A 23592-nucleotide genomic window follows, 5' to 3' on the forward strand; every position below is an offset into this window, starting at 1 on the left:
TACAAGTTCATGTGTATCAGGAGATCATATGCCAATAGGGAGGGGTATTAATTCGTGTTTCATCTGTGAGGGAGGGGAAATTCATATTCTGCCCACATCAGCTTGGAGAGTCCATGGCGCCAGATTCAGACGCCTATATTAAAAATAAATAAAAATCTTGGGAGGGCGAGTGATCGCAGTTAGTCGCTAGACTGGTATTTGCGTTGAATGTTAGACGAATGTGATGCGATGGAAAACAATGGTACCAATCAAATTGTTCGCAAGCGCTCGTTATGCTGAACACGTCTATTTACAGTTATTATATTTCATTATTTGTAATAGTGTTATCAATAAACTCATTTGTAACCCTTTTGTTATTGTTTCAGTTATTTTAGTCTGGATAACACTAATTAAAATAGTTGGTTATTTTTACGGGATCATTTTAGTTACGAAACAATTCATCTTTTTGATGTTTTTGACATTGTTGAAATATAAGTATGCAAAATACGAGACAAGCTTGATCTCCTTGACAATCTAAACCATTGTTAATGTAAAAATAATCAAAATATCTGCATTTGTCCAGAATTTGAAATATTTAATAGTTTAAGTTATATCAATGTCGATCGGATCGGCTCGATGCGAGGATTTCCGCAAGTATTCGGCAATCTTCGTTAGAGGACATCCGATGATATCCGAATGGCCCAGTCCAATGTTCACTACTCTTTTGGAACTAGTGTGGAGGAAAGCTGTGGCTGTTGTCAGAGATCGTAGCAGACACCTGTCAAAGATGGGGAGGAAAGTTTACGTAGTAGGTGTTGGGATGACAAAGGTATTTATTACTGTCACATACTAATAGGACATAGAAGAATCATTCTGAAGTAACATTTTCATGATTTTGTTTTGATACACTCAAGCTGTGGACCTTTTGGTTTTTTCATTTCAACTTTTAAGTTGTAGGCCTATTTCGTGCTTATATCCAATTAAGGTTCAAGCACACTTCAACTATTTTAGGACAGTGGGTTAGTTGTTAGTTGTTAGTGAGAGAAAAGAGGGTGTAGTGGACTTCAGCTTCAGTCTAAAAACAATATGCAACAACCATTCACTGGCAGGTCCAAGTGGGGTGGGGTGGGGTGTGTGTCATGCACAGGTACCCCCCTAATCAATAACGCTATGTGCTATAGTTATGTTCATATATTTGGGGGGGGGGGGGGTAGGACTTTCCTTTGGCACTGTCACGTATAAAGAACATTATAAATACATATAATAAATAGAGTTAGGGTTAGTGACAGTGCCATAGGAAAGTCCTTCCACTTGGGGTTCGGTTTGGGGGTACCCGTGTGGGTGTGGTGTGGGTGTTGCCCTGTGTGTCTGCCTTGTGTGGGTGTGGGGTAATTAGATTGAGCAGAATAGGACTTGGACCTTCCACTAGCTAATATTTAATGTTTATTTATTATCAAGGGCAGATCAAGGATTTCCTGGGGTGAGGTGGGGATGAGAATTATCAGAAATTGACATCTTGAATGCGTGAGATCAGTCAAGTCAATGGAAGGCTAACCATAATAACTTAAATTCTTGGGTGGGTTTTACATTAGATAAAAACTCTACTTTTAAATCCAGCTTTGAAAAAAGCAATTGAGTAAAACTGAGTTTACTGTGTGCTTAAAATGGTCCTTTCTTGTGTATTAATGAAGTGAAAACAAGTTCATCAACTAAAATTGGGTGCTCAGCTTCCCGATTATTTTGTGCCATACTAAATTTAATTTGTTATCTCGATGGGTCACCTGTGGATGCAAGGAGGGCTTCTAGATTATGGTAGCCTCATTCCCATGGTTAGTGATATTCAGTGTTGGGCTAGTAAATAACTACTATCACCATGCCCAAAGACTAGTGAAAAAAAGAGTTATCAAATGTTACATTTAAGTCTATTTTGTAAATATGAATATCCTGCTCCCCACCTAATCCCAATTTAATAAATTTTTAAGCTCTATCTCCTTTATATGACATATCCAATTATTCCTAAATTAGAAAAATTGTATTTACTTAAAGTAGGGCTAGTGAATTTTTAATCATGGCTGGTAAAATTTTAAAATCACTAATTCCATGACTAGTGGATTTTTATATCAATTCTAGAATCCCTGTGCAAGTATTAGTTGAGCTCATTGTTGCTCACCCTTTCCAGAGACATTTTACCTACCTTTGACATACCAATTTTATATTTTGCAGTTTGAGAAACCTGGTCGCCGTGATAATTTTGATTACCCCGAAATGGCAAAGGAGGCTGGTAAGTATCAGCATGAATATCTAGATATCACTTACTTTTAAAAGATAACACCATGGCTGGTATATCAAAGGCTGTGGTATGTATTACCAAATGTGTGACATCCAATAGCGATGATTAATAAATCAATGTGCTCTAGTGGTATCAAAACAAATGAACGAACAGTAGTCTTACATGTTTTGTTTAAAGTCATAGCAACAAGAAATAACAACCCCTGGATAAAGTGATTGTTCTTGTTTTCAATATATGTCTATGTGAGCATGACCAGACCCCCTTATGAACTTCGCCTGTCACAATCTAGACCCCCCCTGAATTTTTTTCCTGTATACAGAAATTATATCTCTAGTAATGCGTGAGATGAATCATGATTTTCTAGTTATCTAATATATAATTCAGATTCTTGATTTTAAAACTGCCGTCTTGAAGAAATCACTTTTTTTTAGTAACTTTAGGTTTAGCTCATGTTTATGTGTAATCAAATGCTAACACTGACAAAATATAATGATTCTCTGTATTTATTCTTGACATTTGTTTAATTTGTCTACCTGCCAGGTACTAAAGCTTTGCAAGATGCTGGGATTGCCTATGACAAGGTGGAACAAGCTTGTGTTGGCTTCTGTTATGGTAGTGTATATTATATATATCCTCAAGTCTAAAGGAGGTCAGATCATTGAGACTACCATGCATGAGGATGGGAGGGAGGGGGGTGTGAGCTCCTTGGATCTGCAATCAAACCCTTCATAGAACAGTATTTTTTTTAAATAAAAAGTAGCTGGGAATATAATGTAGGTTTTCCTCGTCTTGCACATCAGTGTAGAATTTTCTTGAGCCACGCACGTACTTATAAATGACTCATTGGTTATTGGATTGATCCTTATAAGCTTAATTTTTGCTAAATCATCAAAGATCATGGTCTATTTTGTTCAAAATGCTGCTAATTGGGGATGTGGGGAGTAGCATTTATAGTGGGAGAAGCATTTATAGTGGGAGTAAGTTTAGCTTTTCCGTGTGCTTGGGGTGGAGATGGTATTTGTACTAGAAGGTCATAAGCTGCGTATTGAGGTTCAAATGTAGTTGTTTGCTGGTGTATTCTAGGAGATTTCAAATTCAAATTTATATTGTGTTAAAAAAATATTCTTGGGAGGCCAGGTAGGCTCATAACTCTGTCAACCTTGTGTGACACTTTTGAATGCCTAGCAGTATTATTCATTGCTAAGAGAATGTGCAGACTGACCAATTTCTAAATTTTTATCATATTGATGTTCTTGTTGGGTAAATTTACAAGAGATTGTAAGCACTCGAAACGGACAAATTGAATACGCAGACAATGTGAGAATACTAAAGACATTGTTACATCACTTTAATGTGTTTTATGGACAGGTTTGATTGTATGCATTGTTTTACTGTATTGCAGGAGACACGACGTCTGGACAGAGAGCTGTGTATGAACTGGGACTAACAGGAATACCAGTCTACAATGTAAACATACTTCATACTAACAATACAAGAACATCATACAGTCATGTGTGACTTTATTAATACATTTGGTGTCGTACAAACAATATGGAATATATTTATCAGACACATTTTCTTTTCTTATGTTTGACTGAAAGGTTGTCACAGTCGGCTAATTATACTATGTGACACTCAATAACTTTCCGATATTTATCACTTTTTACCATTGGCATAACCCAGATTTTATATTTTTTTGGAGGGGGGCCTATGCAGTCTATGAATAATGTTATGAGGTGACAGGTAAATATATGGGGTGGTAGGAAAGGAAAAAGAGTTTTGATAGTGGGGCTGCTTTTGTGTTTATAATCTTTTTTCATTTGCTAGCAAAATTATTGGAGAAATCTATATTTAAATATATGGTATTTGTTGTTTACTGTACTTACATGCATGTTTACATTTGAATGATATAGCTCAAATGATTGATATGATTTTATTAATATATACTGATGGAAAGAAAGAAGAAAACACATTAATAGTAACAGCAAATATTGATTACAACCAAGACTGTAATCCACAGTGTCAGGAAGTTGACTGTCAGTCCCACATTGTAGTATTTTATACAGCCATAGCTATGTTATTAGTGATTTAAATTTGTTCATCTCTTCGCTTTCTTTCCATCAGTATAAAATATCCTTAAATCTTATTTTTGTTTTTATAATGCAGTGTAATAAAGGTTTTCGTTTTAGGTCAACAATGCCTGTTCAACAGGATCCACTGCTCTCTTCATGGCAAAACAGTTAATAGAAGGAGGTAGATTAGATAGATATATAACTACGGTAGTTTAACGTGCTCATATACCACTAGGGTTTCGAAGACGCCCATCCAGAGTCCGACCTCTAGTAAGATTGGTTGCCTGACTCAGGATGGGTGGGGTTAGAGTTGAAAAAGGGCAGAATTTTTAAAATAGCAATTGGTAAAAAAAGTTAATAGAATTAAAAAACAAAAAAACAACTTACAAGCCAATATATAATTTGGAGCATTTTAGAAGGACAGTCCTAAAATAAATAGGAGGAGGTAACATTTCCAAAACCTTTAGATCACTTGATGCTAATTAATTGAAAAGAATAGCCCATGGAGCAGTGGTAGCGGGTTTCCTCTCTATCTCTATGGTCCTTACAACCATATGTCTGGCACCATATAACCTTAATTAAAATGTGATGAATGTGACTTTAAATAAAACACTTATTTCTTTGTCTTTAAAAATATATCCTGCCGGGGTGTCATTAAACATTCATTCATTCGTTGATAAAACAAAATAACAATAATATAGGTTAACCTGAAACTCATAACCCTGTGATGATAAGAGAACGCTAAGCTCCATAAATAAGTTTTTGTTGGAAAAGATTCCCACTCATTTAGTATTCTTAATATAATGTCATTTTGTTTACTTGAAACAAAGTTTATGAATATATTTTGTTACTTGTTGCAGGTATTGCAGACTGTGTAATGGCTCTAGGTTTTGAGAAGATGCAGAGAGGTGCACTTAAAATGGGGGTATGATGCTAATAAAGTTTGTCACTATCATAATGTATATATAAAAGCCATTGTTGGGTTTTTGTTGTTGTTTAAATCACTTTGTAATTGTTTCGTGTGCATTTTTTTTTTTATGCTTTCATCCAGTCAAGGTTCAAGTATACTGTGTCAGGCACATGCATCAGTTGGTTTGGTTGTATATCATCCCTCTTTAGTGAACTTTGTTCTGTGTTGGGAAGCGATACTAGGATTTGAACCTAGCATCTACCTGTCTTAAAATCAGTACCAAACTACTCTGCTATCAAGGGCAATTGCTCAAATAGTAAGCCCCCAACCCACATCAATAATTTGATTTTTGTCATTCCCATTAACAATAATGAATAAAACCGATTTATGTCTCTTGAAATATTTTTAAAACAAAAGGTTTAATCAGATAGAAATTCATTATCTGGGCCCCTTTCCACGAAGCGATCTTAGGGCTAAGATCACCTTAAGTGCGCTAAGATCACTTTATGGAATGGGGCCCTGAAATATTTCTCTCCTTGTTCTAATCCCGGCCTCGGTGGCGTTGTGGTTAGGCCTTCGGTCTACAGGCTGGTATGTACTGGGTTCGGATCCCAGTCGAGGCATGGGATTTTTAATCCAGATACCGACTCCTAACTCTGAGTGAGTGCTCCGCAAGGCTCAATGGGTAGGTGTAAACCACGCACCGACCAGTGATCCATAACTGGTTCAACAAAGGCCATGGTTTGTACTATCCTGCCTGTGGGAAGGGCAAATAAAAGATCCCTTGCTGCTAATCGGAAGAGTAGCCCATGTAGTTGCGACAGTGGGTTTCCTCTCAAAATCTGTGTGGTCCTTAACCATATGTCTGACGCCATATAACCGTAAATAAAATGTGTTGAATGCGTTGCTAAATAAAACATTTCTTTCTTTCTTTCCTTGTTCTAATCTTAATATATTATGTTGTTAGTTTACAGACCGAGCATCTCCAATGGAGAAACACATGCAGGTTGTCATGAATACATTCGGTATTGCTCATACACCGTTTGCACCACAGATGTTTGGTAATGCTGGCAAGGAACACATGCAGAAGTATGGTAAGTTGGACAGAGTAACTATTCGAAATGGCATCTCACAGGTCAAAATTCTAATTGCACCTAACTTTAAATAGTGTATTGTATATGGTCTCCCCACCCATTGGTGACATATGTGATAGGACTTGTCATAAAATGTTTTATCTGGCCAGTTAATTCCTGTGGTTTAATTTAAACTAGTGTCAGATACCAGGAACTATTGTGCTTAAAAGATGCGGGGTCCTACTGACTTTGGCATGACAATTTTCGTGTGGAACTAGGGTAGTCAAAGACACTTCCCAATTTATATAAAGCTTGCAGCTTAACACCGTTTTTCTGATTTACTTCAAAGATGAGAGGTTGTAGTATTTATATCTGTGGTATGTATAGTGATTAAAATGTTGCATGTAGCAGTTTTAGCTACACATGTTATTATTGCCATCTATGGGACTTAATTTGGTGGTATATGTTCCATACTGTTTATGTCATAGGACCATTACTGTGTTTTTATACTACGTGATTCACACCAAAATGCTATTGTTGTCAGTGCTATATATAACCTAAAATGGGGAGGGAGCAGTAAATAAATTCCAGAGTGAACACGTCTAGGGTTTGTATAGTAGGGGGTATAGCCTGCAATGGGTGGTCTGGAAGGGTCTACCCCATACTAGTTTGCAAAGTTACTCTTTTTGGTACGATTCAGTGAATAAAAAGGGCACTTTTTCTAGTTGCGACACAGATTTGGAATTGAATAATACTTACATGTATCTATAACAATGTAAACCCACTGTTTAATCCAATGAAACTGATACTTGAGATGTAAAATGGGTTAATTTTTCTCAAAATACTATTTTTGCTGTAATAAAAATTTAGCAACTGAAACGGGGGTTGGGGATGAGGAAGTATACCTAAAAATTGATTTTTTTGAACTGCAAACTGTTTAATTTTCTAATCTTTCTAACAGTTTGTTAACTATTCTTTGTTATTCTTGAGTCTAATTAGTTATCAAAGTATGATCTTGCTTCATTTTAAAACATACATATGTAATTGCAGTTAACATTCAACTTCTTTTCAGGCACCAAAGTGGAACATTTTGCAAAAATTGCATGGAAAAACCACAAACATTCCGTAAATAATCCGTATGTTTATTTTATTTTTCAATAATTCTATATTGTCTCACCTTTATGAGTGAAGAAGCGAGATATAGGTGTTTTTAATTGACTATTTGTTGTTTTGGAAAATCAGATGAATCATTAATTTCATGACTCAAAATATATTTTATTTTATGTATTTAATGAACTAATTTGGTTAACTGTTTAAAAGATAAGCATCTGGTTATTGTTAATCATTTATACAAAACTGTTTACAAGATTTCATTTAGCATTATGTCAGATAAAAGTTGCATTTAGATTTTTGGGTTATATCGGTGTTTTTTAATATTTTATAAAGAATCCTTGAAGTTTGCTTTTGAAGAGAGTAGGTTACTATTTTCAAAACAAATTTATTGAAAATATACCCCGAAACTCATGTAATTAAGACTCATATGATTATATAAATGATTTTATATATGTTGTAGAAAAATTAGACAGATTATCATTATTGAATTTGTTTACAGATATTCCCAGTTTCAAGACGAATACACATTAGAAGAAATTTTAGCCTCTCCAATGATACATGAGCCACTCACAAAATTACAGTGCTGGTAAGTAGGTTATTATTACTGAATAATTAGTTCTATATAGATCATATAATCAAAGTTTCTGTAAAAATTGTATGTGTGACATCATAATGTTATGTTTATAGCCAATGATTAGTTTTAATCAATGTGCTCCAGTGGTGTCATTAAACAATACAAACTGACTTTTTTAAAAGTTTGTCATTGTTTTCACTGTTGCATGAAAACCCCATCATTTTCTATGTGTTTGGTTAGTTTTATTACATCTATGTTTGAGGTGTGAAGTGTCATAGCGTTGAACTACTTAAGTGGAACCATTTTTGTTTCAAAACAGTATTTTTATTGAAAATTAGGGTTTCCATAGTAGTACCCGTAGATTGTTTTCTTTAACAATGTAGACCAAGTCCCAGGCTTATAAAAGTTTTGAAGTCTAAACTCAAGTCTCTAACTGTGTGTAAAGACTTTAACCTCATGGCAATGCCACACAAATTGTAAGCATGTGACATCATTAAAGATTTGTGTCTAGAGACTGATGTTTAATAAGCATGGGTATAAGATTAAAAAATTTCCTATTTAACACCTTAGAGCTGGTTGTAAAGCAATCTGCTGAGGTGTTGATTAACATTACATTTCCTTCTTTTGTTTTCATGCACATAGATCTACTTTTCTAATAACAGATAAATTATTTAACTTGCGTGTACAGGCTTCTGGGAATTGAACATTTGCATAAACCATTTATGGGTTACACAAAAACAAATTCAGGTAACCCCTTTCATTTTTACGTAACCCGTCATGACCATGTAAATAATATCATAAATTCAATGTGCGAACCAAAAATGGGTTATACAAAACAATACTTATGCGAGTGACGCATGAACGAAACTGTCGCTCTCACAATTTTCAGAGGCCTGATGTATACTTTAAAAAAAATAGAATGAAAGTAGAATCTATTTTAAAAATTGACATATAATAACTTCTTTTTGTTATTTATTATTGTTTTTTGTCAGTCCAACATCAGATGGCTCAGGGGCTGCTATCTTGGCTAGTGAGGATTTTGTGATTAAAAACAATTTACAACACCAGGCTGTGGAAATAGTTTCCATGGCGATGGCTACTGATCTTCCAAGTTCTTTTGAAGAGAACTCTTGTATTAAAATGGTAAGATATTTGCTTCAACTAAAACATAATATTTTTCAGATCTTGCTAAAAAAATCATGTAATTGCTTTTCTTCAATCATGAATCATAAAATGGTGTTAAGATGATAGCTTAGACGATTTATTAATGTAACTAATAATCTTTTAGTTTTTGGATTAGTATGGTTTACATGTATATCTTTTATATAATAGTATAATATTAATTTATTATCCTTTCAAGGTGGTATGTAGCCCCATGGTATGTTCCCCTTTGTGAACCAAATGCAATTTGACACCCCAATCAGTGACCATGGTATATGTCATATTAACTCATATTAAAGACCCTGTACTGCTATTTCTGAGGAGTAGTCTATGTGGTAGCAATAGGTATTGTGAAACTTGTTTCATAGTTTTCGTATGTCGTACACTCATGCCCTCATATGTATTAGTCCTCTACCAGTCCAACCAGAGGGGACTACAGGTTTCGTTTCCATCCTGTCTGTCTTTCCATCCCACATGTAGTTTTCTGGATGGGTTTTTTTTTTCACAATGCCTTGAGCTGAAATTTTGTGCATATAGCTTTATCATGTACTGTTGCAGATTAAGTTGGACTTTCATGGCGATTTACACATTTATGAAAAGTTATGGCCCTTGAACTTAGGAGATATGAAAATTTGTTTACTAGACTTTTTTTTTCTTACTTTTTTTGGCAAAGCCTGAAGATATTGAGATGAAATGTTTTATATAGTTTTATCATGTACTGTTTTAACTTTCATAGTGATGTTTCACGTAGTTATGATCCTTGAACTTGAGGGAGAAGAAACTGTTGGGCCCAGTAGGGGACATGTATTGCTTTAGCAGTTCTCTCAGAATGCTTGTTTTATCTACTTTGTCAAATTAAATTATATTTTTTTCATATTGCCAGGTTGGCTTTGATATGACTAAAAAGGCAGCAGACAAAGTCTTTAATCAAGCAGGTAGGTTTGTTAAATGTCTACTTTTATCATTAGCGATGAAATAATTATGTAGTGCTTGTAAATGCCAATGCAAATTAATATAGTCAAATGCTGTAATCTCAGTGTTGAAGGGACTAAACCAAACAGATCAAGATATTGATGGCTCAAAATAAGCATAATAATTATTAGTGAAAATTATGTGTTAGAATCATATCTCAACCTCGAGGTACCCTGGTCTGTTGAGGTTTTATTTAATGATGCACTCAACACATTTTATTTACGGTTATATGGCGTCAGGCATATGGTTAAGGACCACACATATTTAGAGAGGAAACCTGCTGTCGCCACTTTTATATGCACCAAAAAGTAAAGTTTGTTTTATTTAACGACGCCACTAAAGCACATTGATTTTTTATCTTATCATCGGCTATTGGACGTCAAACATATGGTCATTCTGACACATAGGCTACTTTTTTTTATGACAGGCAGCAAGGGATCTTTTATTTGTGCTTCCCACAGGCAAGATAGCACAAACCATGGCCTTTGTTGAACCAATTATGGATCACTGGTCAGTGCAAGTGGTTTACACCTACCCATTGAGCCTTGTGGAGCACTCACTCAGGGTTTGAAGTTGATATCTGGATTAAAAATCCCATGCCTCGACTGGGATCCGAACCCAGTACCGACTAGCCTGTAGACCGATGGCCTAACCACGACGCCACTGAGGCCAGTTTATATGCACCATCCCACAGACAAGATAACACATACCATGGCTTTTGATATACCACTCATGGTGTACTGGCTGGAGCGAGAAATACTGGTCTGTTGAGATAACAGAGCTTGTTATAACAACATTAAGACTGTAGTCAAGTTTTTGAGTAAGAAATTAGAATAACTCCTCTAACTTTGCAAAATTTAGTTCTACTTTAAAACCATAAACATACGCTATGTTAAAATAATAATTGAGAATTAAAAACAACATAGCTTTTTGAGGAATAACACCAAATAACAAAGTCTTGCAATGTATGTGATAAAATCCAGTAATTATCATATTATAACAAAAATAAAATATTGCTTGTAAAATTAAAGGAAATGAGTTTTACTTTTGACAATGTTGTTTTGATGGGTTTTTTATCTATAGGTTTGACGCGTGATGATGTTGATGTGGTTGAACTTCATGACTGTTTCTCCTGCAATGAGTTGTTGACATATGAGGCACTAGGGCTGTGTCCACCAGGTACAGTTCTTACATATTATCCCAGGGCACAATATTTCAGTTGTAAGAGATTATCCCAGGACACAATATTTCAGTTGTAAGAGATTATCCCAGGGCACAATATTTCAGTTGTAAGAGATTATCCCAGGACACAATATTTCAGTTGTAAGAGATTATCCCAGGTTACAATATTTCAGTTGTAAGAGATTATCCCAGAACACAATATTTCAGTTGTAAGAGACTATCCCACGTTACAATATTTCAGTGGTAAGAGATTATCCCAGAACACAATATTTCAGTGGTAAGAGATTATCCCAGGTTACAATATTTCAGTTGTAAGAGATTATCCCAGGTTACAATATTTCAGTGGTAAGAGATTATCCCAGAACATAATATTTCAGTTGTAAGAGATTATCCAGGTTACAGAGTATACAATATTTCAGTTGTAAGAGATTATCCCAGGTTACAATATTTCAGTGGTAAGAGATTATCCCAGAACACAATATTTCAGTGGTAAGAGATTATCCCAGGTTACAATATTTCAGTTGTAAGAGATTATCCCAGGACACAATATTTCAGTTGTAAGAGATTATCCCAGGTTACAATATTTCAGTTGTAAGAGATTATCCCAGGGCACAATATTTCAGTTGTAAGAGATTATCCCAGGACACAATATTTCAGTTGTAAGAGATTATCCCAGGTTACAATATTTCAGTTGTAAGAGATTATCCCAGAACACAATATTTCAGTTGTAAGAGACTATCCCACGTTACAATATTTCAGTGGTAAGAGATTATCCCAGAACACAATATTTCAGTGGTAAGAGATTATCCCAGGTTACAATATTTCAGTTGTAAGAGATTATCCCAGGTTACAATATTTCAGTGGTAAGAGATTATCCCAGAACATAATATTTCAGTTGTAAGAGATTATCCCAGGTTACAATATTTCAGTTGTAAGAGATTATCCCAGGTTACAATATTTCAGTTGTAAGAGATTATCCCAGGGCACAATATTTCAGTTGTAAGAGATTATCCTAGGTTACAATATTTCAGTTGTAAGAGATTATCCCAGAACACAATATTTCACTGGTAAGAGATTATCCCAGGTTACAATATTTCAGTTGTAAGAGATTATCCCAGGGCACAATATTTCAGTTGTAAGAGATTATCCCAGGGCATAATATTTCAGTTGTAAGAGATTATCCCAGGGCATAATATTTCAATTGTAAGAGATTATCCCAGGTTACAATATTTCAGTGGTAAGAGATTATCCCAGGGCACAATATTTCAGTTGTAAGAGATTATCCTAGGTTACAATATTTCAGTTGTAAGAGATTATCCCAGGGCACAATATTTCACTGGTAAGAGATTATCCCAGGTTACAATATTTCAGTTGTAAGAGATTATCCCAGGGCACAATATTTCAGTTGTAAGAGATTATCCCAGGGCATAATATTTCAGTTGTAAGAGATTATCCCAGGGCATAATATTTCAATTGTAAGAGATTATCCCAGGGCAAAATATTTTAGTTGTAAGAGATTATCCCAGGGCAAAATATTTCAGTTGGAACTGATGTTCTGTTCTTGTAACGGTTATGCAAACTGCCAATCAGTTTTTTGGTGAACCTTTACATTCTAAAATTGAAAGTTACAAACTTCAAGATAATCAGAATTTAATTCGCTATGCAAATATATTTTGTGTGACTGAATAATCGGTTACCTTGAAATAATGTGAACAAAGTTCTGGTTACCAAAGATCTTGAAATATTGCCCCCTGATATCCATTAGAGTATAGAAGTGGAATGTGGCTGGTTGGCTGACTGCTTACATGAAGTGAGATAGTTGTAGGATCAATCCTACTCAGAGGATTATAAGACTTCATCATATAAGGTTACGTGAGATAAAAAAAAGTACACCCAAGGTGGTGAAAATTTCTACCTCGGTCAAGGTTTGCCTATGATACACCATAAAAGCATACAAATTTCTTGAATTTCAGTGAGTTGCATTATGTTTTGAAGTGCTTGAATTTTATGTTAAACTACTTGAATTTTACAGACACCACTTTGAATTTAGATACAAAAATACAAGTTCAATAAATTTAACACATTTCTGTAATAAGATGTGTTTTCATTGGTTTTTTTCTAAAATTAAAAAACTATCATCCAACAAATTCTCCCATGTGTTAATTTACACAAAATGTTTAATGACAGAAATGTATAAAATGTTCGAGTGAGCACATACAGTGGCTGTTGATTAATTATCAGTGTTCTCTAGTGGTATTGTTAAACAAAAAAACTTTAATTCTGGAATATAGATCCAGTATTGGGATTAGAACCCAGCATCTTCCAGCCCTAAGCCCATTGATTTTACTGCTGTATCATTGAGGTCAGTGGATCGGAATGTACTTTGATAGCCCACAATGTGACAGAGTATGTTTAAATAGACCATAACAATTTGATGTTGCAGGTAAAGGTGGAGATATGGTAGATCGAGGAGATAACACATACGGAGGGAAGTATGTTATCAATCCCAGTGGTGGACTCATTTCTAAAGGACACCCACTTGGTGCTACAGGTTAAATTTTTCTTCTTCTTTTTATTTTATTTTCAGTTTTATTTAAATGCAATTTTATGTTATACTTATTATTATTCTTGTTGTTAATATTATTATTTAAGATTATTGACTGTATTATTATTACAATTACTATTATTATTATTATTATAGTTATTGGTAGAAATAGTATCTAGATGCATGCTTTTTAATTATTAGTAGTAGAAGTAAAAATATTAGTAGTATTATTGGTAGTAATGGTATCTAGGTTAGTGGGGTGTTTGTTTTGGGGCTTTCTAGCTTTATTGGGTTTAAGTTATTTTGTACTTTTAATAATTCTGTACAATATTAATAATATGTATTTATTAAAATCCTTCTTTATCTTTTATGGTGTAATTCTTTTTATTATTTGCTTCAGATATTACTGGGTAATTACAAATTATGTTTTTTTAAATTTTATTAAAATAGTTATTGTTTTATTTATTATATCCATTGGGTACACTTTTATCAAAATATGAATCACAATGTTCACTTATAAAGTAAAGGTTGTTTAACACTAGCAAACAGACAATAGATGTCTAGATAGTAGTATATCTATAGTAAACTGTTGCAGCCAATGAGAACACTTGTTTCATCAGATCAGCATAGGTAGATACTAGTGTGTTATTGAGCCACAAGAAGATGAGTTTCAACTCTTTTACATCAGAATAGTTTTACGTGAGTCTTATTTTCCATGTGGTCTGTGAGTTATGTAAGAAAAGACGCATCATGTTATGCTTAGCTATTTATATAGAGATATGGATTGCATTCAGTAATAGTATCTGTACTGAGTTCAAGGTTCATTTTTATAGTAAAGAGGGCAAAGTGTAACTAGTGTGTGTAGTATATATTACAGGCCCATGGGAACAGTGTTCTAGATAGCAATTAATAGAAGGATGCTTCACCCTACCCCCATTTTGTGTTGCCCTGCCCTTGATTTTCGCCGACCTACCCTAATTCATTGCCATACAAAAATTATAAAATTAAAATCTTGCTTTCCTCTCAATGTGTGAACAGGGTTGTCACAGGTCTGAATTCCAAACTAAGAAACATTATACAATAGATCATTTGGTCACAGGTATGAAATGGTACTGTGGTATGTTTTTTCTTTTCTATTATTGGTCGTTGTAACAGCAGGTGGGCGTGCAGCCAGTATTAAAAAGCTTGATGGAGTGTAATCCTGACACTGTCATACACACAGCCACAAATCACTTAATTAATTAAGAAAATACCCAGTTGAAAGTAGACCATCAAGATAAACCTCTACATAATGTCACAAGCGAGGTTCATCTGGATATTTTTGAAAGTAATTTTTAGATTAACTATTTTTATGATATTAGGAGGCCAGTGCAATACTTAGACCATGATACATGTAGTTTTAACTGGTATAATCAGTTATTTAAATACATTCATTCATTTCAACTTATTTTCGTGCTTATATCTGATTACAGTTCAAGCATGCTGTCCTGGGCACACACACCTCAGCTATCTGGGCTGTCTGTCCAGGACAGTAGGTTAGTTATTAATTGGTTAGTGATTAGTGAGAGAGAAGAGGGTGTAGTGGTCTTACACCTACCCATTGAGCCCTTAAGAACTCACTCTGGGTTGGAGCATTAATTACATCCTTATAATATGGCACAAAGCAAACTTGCAACACTGTTTATTTGATGTATGTAGGTATAACTGCAATTTAATATAAAATACTGTGATCTTTAATAATAGCTGTTTTTAAAGTGTCAGAAATTAAATGCAGTGAACAACTTGTTGCAAATACAGTGATACTCCCCTAAACCGGACACCCTCATGGAACCCAGTAAAATGTCTGGTTTTAAGGGGTACCCGGGTCTCTTTTGTGGTGATATTTATAAAGGAACTGAAAAATTTCCAGAATTGAGAGAATTCCGCTTTACAGAGTGTCCGGTTTTGAGAGTTTTCACTGTATATCCATACATCAATTTATTTATTCCTTTATTTATTTTTATCTATTTCTAGTACTTAAAGGAAACATGACACGAGACCATATTATAGCTCATTTTAAAAGAAAAATGATATAAAAATAATATACAAATAACTTTATAACAATAAAATACGTGTAGTTAACTTAAAATGAAGAAATTACGCTCATCAGTATCAAAGTACGATTTATGCATATTTCTTCGTGAGCGTTCGGAAAAAAAGGGAAGTGACGTCAGAGCCGCTGTACTCTTCCATTGTTGTTAACTGTTTATATATGGAGTAAGGGGCTTACGATCTTTTCAGTCCAACAGTGCCGTACTGCGCGGCCTTTGGGTGTAAAAATAAACAGTTTAAACGATCGGGATTGTCTTTTTATGGTTTTCCAAAGGATTGTATCCGAAGAAAGACGCGTGTATTTTATCGCAAAAGAAAAGATTGGACACCAACACCGCATAGTACTTTGGTGTCGGCCTATTTACAGCCCGGAGCCCGAACGTTACCCGGAGACAAAAACAGTACTCGGTTGCGAATGCCGAGGTGTACATTGTACATATTTGGCACAAAGATACACCTCAGCATGATGTATTTATATATGTTAAAACAAAAATGTAGAATTTTTTATTTATTTATTTTTTTGGAAAAAAACTGATTTTTCATGTTAGGACTGTAGGCCTACATAACAAAATCTGTATTCACCGTCCGAAGAAGGAAACGTCAATAAGTAATTAAATATGGCATATACAAACGTGGGATTTGGCATGAGGATACATCTCAGTACGATGTATTTAAATATGTTTTTAAAAAACGTGTAGAAAACAATAATAATTTTAAATAATGTTTTTAATCTTCGGGCGGAATACGTCACAAAAACGTTCCTCATCGCCCGAAGCCCCAAAGCAACACGAAGTTCAATACAAAATAAACCACTATTGTCGGTGTCGAAATAACTATTATGTTTCATCCACGGGCTGACTTGAGAATCGGAGTGTTGTTTTAGTTAATTGGTCCTTTCTTTCCGTGGCCTGCACATGTGATTCCTGATTGGCAGGTGTATATTGCAGGGTATCGACCAGGTAAGTGATTACCACGGTCTAGACATATGTACAAAATACGTGCCAGTTTTTTTAAGATCACAGGGTATTGTGGCGTAACCTGTCGCGACTATAGTACAATGTTAATGGACATTATCAGCCGCCCTGCTTCATTACTGTAAATAATGCTGTAAAACCCTTGATTAAGTAGACTTTCCCCATCTAAAATTACAAAACTGACCAATTACGTAGTACCAAAGAAAAGAAAATTATCACTTGGGTATCGTGAGTGGTCGTTTTTACTCTAACGCACCCTACCAATAGGCCTAATAATATGCTACTTTTTTTATGAGAGAAAAATACTATAACCCCATTTCGTTCTATTCATGCAAATAGAAATATATTTAGTTTAAAAGTTGATTATACTCTCAAGTCATTTATGTTGTTTTACAAGCCAGGTTAATGAAAGTGAAGCGCCTTGTCGTAAATTAGAGCGTTTGTTTACACTGTGCATACAGATTTTATTATGTACAGCCCGAACATAAAAAATGCGATATTTTCTAAAAAAACCCACCCCAAAAATGTTTGTCCTACATTTATATTTTTTACATATTTAAATACATCATATCGAGGTGTATCTTTATGCTAAATATGAACAGTATACACCTCGGCATTAGCATCAGAGTTTTGGTTTTGTCTCCGGGTTACTTTCGGGCTCCGGGCTGTAAATTGGTCGACCGGTCTGGTCTGGCACCAGCAGTTTCTCCACCCTCCGACTCGCTATCCGTTTTGTCTTCAGTATCACTGTTGTAAGTAAATGTGTGTCTTTCTTCATTTACTAACAGCTCATATTGATACGGCAAAACGTTTTGCGAACGAACACTCATTGTTTTGGTAAGCTGTGCAAGTCTTAGATTCTTTATGAGTGGTACGGACTAATGCTTTTAAGTGTAAGGCTTCAGATCAAGCGACGCGTCTCTGACGTCACGGACCTCGTGATTGCCCTGCTCATTAAAGATCGGCAATTTCCGCTAAGAGCTCGTATCTGGGGTTCTTTTATGGAGATATTTTAAGTAATTTATTTTTTATATAAAATTTTTTTAGGTGATTCAATTTATAATTAATTGTACATGGTTGGTGCCAAATATGGTTTACGTGACATGTTTCCTTTAATTCTTTCATTATTTTTTCATTATAGATTTCTTTTAATTATTTCATTTATTATGGCTTGCTTAATTGGGTATATTTAGTGCCTTTGTACAATATTGCCTACGGCCTTGAATGTACTTTTCATCAAATATCCAATTTTAAGAATAATAAACTTGATTTTAGAAACTGATTGCCCCCTCCCCCCCCACAAAAAAAAAAGGTTAGTAAATTAAAAGTAAAGATGAATAAAAAGCATGTGCTTCCAAAACTAAATCTACATGTATGATTTGATGAACAGCAAAATTTTTATCATATCCAAACATATAAAATATATGACTTGCATGTCAAAAATGCCCTACAATAAATGTCCTGTTGAAATCCTAGTTGGAACACTGAGGATCGATGTTTGGAGTTGGGGAGGGAGCGTGCACAGCCTCCAGTGGAGGGGCACCAGCCAGGTTTTTATTCTTTTTTTTTAACAAGTTTTATTACCCCAGAAACAAATATGATAGTGTCATGGATGAGGTAGGACCAAAAAAAACTACAAGTAATTTTTGTCCATGAGTTGGGAGGGGGCAAACATAGGCCCCCCAATCCCCCTGGTTCCTATGGGTCTGTTTTGTGGAACAAATCAAGAATATATATATTTAAACTGTGGTCTACCATTTAAGGTAAATAGGGTAGGTGTCGAATATCAATAATAGACATAGCTTTGTTTATAGGTTTATTTCAGTTAAACTGATGATAAATGTATTTCAGGGGGTGATGCAGGATTTTTCGATATTCTGATTCAACAATGTGCTGGGGTGTCGTTAAACAAAGAGGCCTTTTCTTTTGGTAGGTCTTGCCCAGTGTTCTGAATTGTGTTGGCAGTTGAGAGGTTTAGCAGGAAAGCGTCAAGTGAAAAACGCCAAGCTGGCATTGCAGCATAACATTGGCCTTGGTGGAGCAGCTGTTGTTACTATTTATAGAATGGGGTTTCCCGAATATCATAGGTAATCAATATTTCTGCATGTGAATCCACATTTTTGTGTTTGGTTCAAAAAATATACACCGGTACAAAACACCATTCCAGTTTTACATTTGCCAAAAGCAAAATAATGATGTTTTAATTTTTTTTTTAATTAAAACATTTACCATATAACTTATACACTGGTTTTCACATATATATATATATATATATATATATATATATATATATATATATATATATATGCCATGTTAAAACTTATAGACTTAAATGTAATGTTGCATGTCGAAGCAGAGAAGTTAACGTTTTGTATATGTATTCTATGGTAGAAAGTTTAATTCTCAGTAGTTTAATTCTCAGTATGTAAATTACATATATATGCTACTAAATTTTTCATTGGGGATACCCCAGATATGTCAACCCAATAGTCAATGTATTTTTATGTGCTGGGGTGTCGTTAAACATTCATTCATTTATTCAAATATGTCGATGATAAACAATTTGTGCATGTCTTAAATTTGTGCAAGATGTAGTCAGTGAGACTACGGGTTTGTCACCATAGTGATACACAATTACAGTTAGATCTGTCATCTATCCGACACAATATATACAGTTACTTTGCTTGTCATATATTTTTCCAAATATCCCTAGTGAAAGTTGAGTAGTATATGTTAAAAATTAGTGTTATTCATATCTGTTCAATATGGGGGATGGTTTCATTTTTTGCATGTAAATTGTATATTTGAAACATTAGTACTATTAAATGTCTGTTCCTTTTATAAGCGAAGATATGTGGGATAGTTTAATTGTCCACGCGTAAACTGTATATTTTAAAACTTAGTAAGTACTGTTTTGTGTCTTTGTTTGCAGAAGCAGTATTACCACAGTTGGTGTGAGTGCATCAGCAAATGAAGCAGATTTCAAGTCTGCGGCAATGTTCCAAGAAATCAAGAAAGCCCTTGACAGTGTAAGTTAGCATTCTTTTTCACCAAGAATTTAATACCCACTGCAGTGAAGCAGGGATATAGCTCACTGATAAAATATGTGACGAGTTTCAGGCCCATAGGAAAGTTAAAGTTTGTTTTGTTTAACGACACCACTGGAGCACGTTGATTAATTAATCATCAGCTAAGGGATATCAAATAGTTGGTAATTCTGACTCGTAGTCATCAGAGGAAACCGGCTACATTTTTGTCTAATGTAGCAAGAGATCTTTTATATGCACTTTCACACAGACAGGAAAACACATACCACGGCCTTTGTCCAGTTATGATGCACTGGTTGGAACGAGAAAAAACCAACCAGCTGAATGAATCCACTGAGGTGGTTCGATCCTGCGATGCAAGCACCTCAAGTGAGCACTCAACCGACTGAGTTAAATCCCACTCCCAGGCCCATAGGAAACCTAGCAGCTCATGACAGTGGGTGACCTGTATTCCCAGCTCTCGTCCCCTGGACACATCCCCTTATTTGACAACCACAGATTTTACCTTTTTGTTCTACAAAACCATTAACTGTCATCAAAAACTTTATTACTTTTGTTCTCCAGATGCTAAGAAATTTTGTAATTGAAGCCATCTTAGATAAACATTTCACAGGGGAGCATGCTCCATCCCTCTAAACAGGTTTTGCTTCCCACCATAGCCCCATCCCCCCAACTTTAAATATTGTTTCTTTGGTGTGATAAGTTGCAGGATAAATCAGTTTGTTGCACGTGAAAGCTTTTTCAAAATGGAACTTTTTGTGTATCAATTTATGTTGCTTAATACAGTCTTGTTCAGTGTAAGACTTGTTGAAATATGTGGGACATTGTCCATAGATCCTAAATATGGGCAAAATATGTCAATGAAACTGCCATAGTGTTTGTAGTAAAAATACATCTTAAAACGTGTTGCTGGAATGTGAGGTAAAAAAAAAAAAAAAATCAACTTATTTTAGATAAAGTATTTGATGAATGACCCTAATCTTAATTTTATTCTTCATTTCTTTTTAGGATGGTGCCAACATTGTGAAGAAGATGAAGGGTATAATTTGTTTCAAGGTTAAAAGTGCTGATGGAAAGGAAGGAATTTGGTTTGTCGATGCAAAGAATGGCAATGGCTCAGTTAGCTTTGGTGGAAATTGTGAGTGAAAATTACTTGGCTTTAAAACTGATATTTCATGAGGGTGCTAACAAGCATGGATTGATTTGGTTTTGAAAACTAATTTTAATCTTGTAATGTTCTGGAATAGATTATTTACAAGCACAGCGAAAAAAAGTAATGATAGATTACTTAATATCTCATTAAAAATGTGCTTGTAAAAGTCAATATTCAATGCAAAACTATTTAAGGATTGTCTGTTTCTATTATGTTCATTGTGGTATGAACAAACAAAAATCATCTGCAAACGCATAAGTTTGCGGACTGGGTTTTTTTGGTTCGTACCTCGATGAACATAAAAGAAATAACAGACAATCTTTATATTTAAATTTGAAACATGCTTAATAATAACACTAAAAACTCGTATTTTATGTTGAATTATATTTTTGGTTCATAAACAATAATGCTCAATATGACAACATACCAGTATAAAGTGATTTGAAGGTGTTACATCAGAAATTTAGTTTATGAAAAATGAGTGTGATTTTGCACTACTCTAGATCCACTACTGTAGCTAACATATTGATGGCTTGTTTCAGTAAAACCTGATGTAACTATCAGTATGGCAGATGAAGATCTTGTCAATCTTATGATGGGAAAACTCAATCCACAAGATGTAAGTAGAATTAATTTTATATTAGATAAAATAACTTTTCAAGATGCGAGTAGACTTACTTTAATAAAAAAAAAAAACCCCATTTAATACCCCTCTTCATAAGAGTATATGTAATTTATATTGGGGAAAAAACCGCATTCCACAAGATGTGAGGAGACTTACATTTGTATTAAACAACTCGATCTATAAAACGTGAGTGGACTAAATTTAATATTATGTTCAAGAAAACTCTGTCCACAACATATAAGTAGACATATATTTTGTTAGCAAAGATCATTACTGTCAGTAATAAAATTTATGCAAAACAATTGACTATTTCTGTTAAACACTTTATAGTATTAAGTAACTGATCAGTAAAATGTTGTTGCTATTTAATTAGTTGGTGGGTTTTTTGCATTACTGCAATTAATCCATCCGAGAATGGAATACTGCTTGACTGGTCAATTGCAAACAGCTTGACATGCATTGATGTAAAAGTCTGGTGTTAAAGTAAAACAAGGAATTGACAATACGTACTAAGTGATCTTTGGCCCTAAGCAGTGTCTTGACGTCAGTTGTGCAAGTGTTCCTGAAACTGGATTAGGTCCAAAATATTACAGCAACTTTATCTTATCACTACTGCAAATAACTTGAGCTAACTTTCAGAAATAAAAAATCCCTATTTCACCAGCTAGATTATTTCCTGTTCTGTTGAATCTGTGGTCTTTATTTTAACCTTATTTATCTGACAGATTTTTCTTCTTATTTTTTCAGGCATTCTTCAAAGGAAAATTGAAAATGTCTGGCAATATGGGGCTTGCAATGAAACTGAAAGAAATCCAGCCAAAAAAGGCAAAATTGTGATCCAGAACTGTATTTGAGAAAAGTGTACATTTCTGTTGAGTTATGAAAGTGTACAGTCATCGGAACAAAGATTGCTGTGACTCGTCAGGATGAAATTGAAAAACAACTATGCACTGTTACATTATTTAGCATTTTTAAATCATGTTATTTTAATATTATTTGGAGGAAAAATATAAAAAGGCACTAAAGGCCTTTGTTAATTCTGCCTGTGTTATATTAATACTAACTTAAAAATGTAACAGTTAAAGGGCATAGTAAATAATGCTAGGATTGCATTTGGACATCATATTCAGATGAAAAATTCTTATTTGAACTAGTTGCTTTTAGTGGAGTCGAAACATTGAAATTGCTTTTAAAGTTAGGGGATCACAAAGACAGATCTTTAGTTCATACATATTAGTTTATGTACGATAAATAATATTAACCTATTCCTTCTTGTTGTTCAAATCAAAAGGTGATCTTGCTGATTTGATTTGAAAATGTATATTTTAAAACATGGGCATCACTATAATTATTAGATACAGAATGCACTGGTTCATTATGAAAACAAACTCCTTTGACAAATTCATGGCAACTCCCATGAAATTTGAAAAATAATTCGCATATTTTGCATGAAAAGACACCAAGTCCTCCAATGAATTATAAATGTATTGTGAGCATATTTATATATATTTTGTGAGTATGAATCGTTTATGAGTAATATGTGTAAGTGAAGTCATAAAAAAAGAATATAAAATGTACGAATAAATGTGATGACTTTATTGCTTGATTGGAATTGATTTTGTTTATACCTCAGATATATTATTTTAGACAATCAAAGTTGACCTGAACATTGAAAGTATATCCACAATAATAGCGGCTAAATTCTGAGTTCCAGAGATAGCTGGGGGAAAAATGGAGGACCAACTAGCTTTTTTAAAGAGATTTACAGCATTTTTCATGCCTTCATTCTGTTCATGATATTCTCATTCAAATACACATTAAAGCTTTTTAT

The 23592-nt window shown here is 34.3% G+C and overlaps 1 protein-coding gene across 1 annotated transcript; it reads left to right on the forward strand.

Moving 5' to 3' along the window:
* The first annotated feature begins 689 nt into the window (after positions 1–689).
* On the forward strand, positions 690–23359 carry LOC121374353 (sterol carrier protein 2-like). The gene is made up of 18 exons (XM_041501452.1): positions 690–808; positions 2203–2260; positions 2810–2881; positions 3672–3736; positions 4459–4522; positions 5202–5266; positions 6219–6345; positions 7397–7460; positions 7937–8023; positions 9004–9154; positions 10056–10107; positions 11228–11323; positions 13770–13877; positions 18870–19023; positions 19869–19965; positions 20992–21121; positions 21679–21755; positions 22509–23359. The coding sequence occupies exons 1-18, from the start codon at positions 767–769 to the stop codon at positions 22596–22598; spliced, it is 1599 nt and encodes a 532-aa protein (XP_041357386.1). The 5' UTR covers positions 690–766; the 3' UTR covers positions 22599–23359.
* Positions 23360–23592: the final 233 nt, after the last annotated feature.

This window comes from Gigantopelta aegis, chromosome 6 (genome assembly GCF_016097555.1).
Source record: "Gigantopelta aegis isolate Gae_Host chromosome 6, Gae_host_genome, whole genome shotgun sequence".
In the NCBI taxonomy this organism is placed as follows: Eukaryota; Metazoa; Mollusca; class Gastropoda; order Neomphalida; family Peltospiridae; genus Gigantopelta; species Gigantopelta aegis.

Bases quoted from the DNA above. Each gene is read 5' to 3' on its own strand.
- LOC121374353 (XM_041501452.1), top strand. From the start codon at position 767: ATGGGGAGGAAAGTTTACGTAGTAGGTGTTGGGATGACAAAG. The intron at 2,882-3,671 runs GTAGTGTATATT...ACTGTATTGCAG, and splicing joins TTGTGTTGGCTTCTGTTATG to GAGACACGACGTCTGGACAG. The intron at 11,324-13,769 runs GTACAGTTCTTA...TTGATGTTGCAG, and splicing joins ACTAGGGCTGTGTCCACCAG to GTAAAGGTGGAGATATGGTA.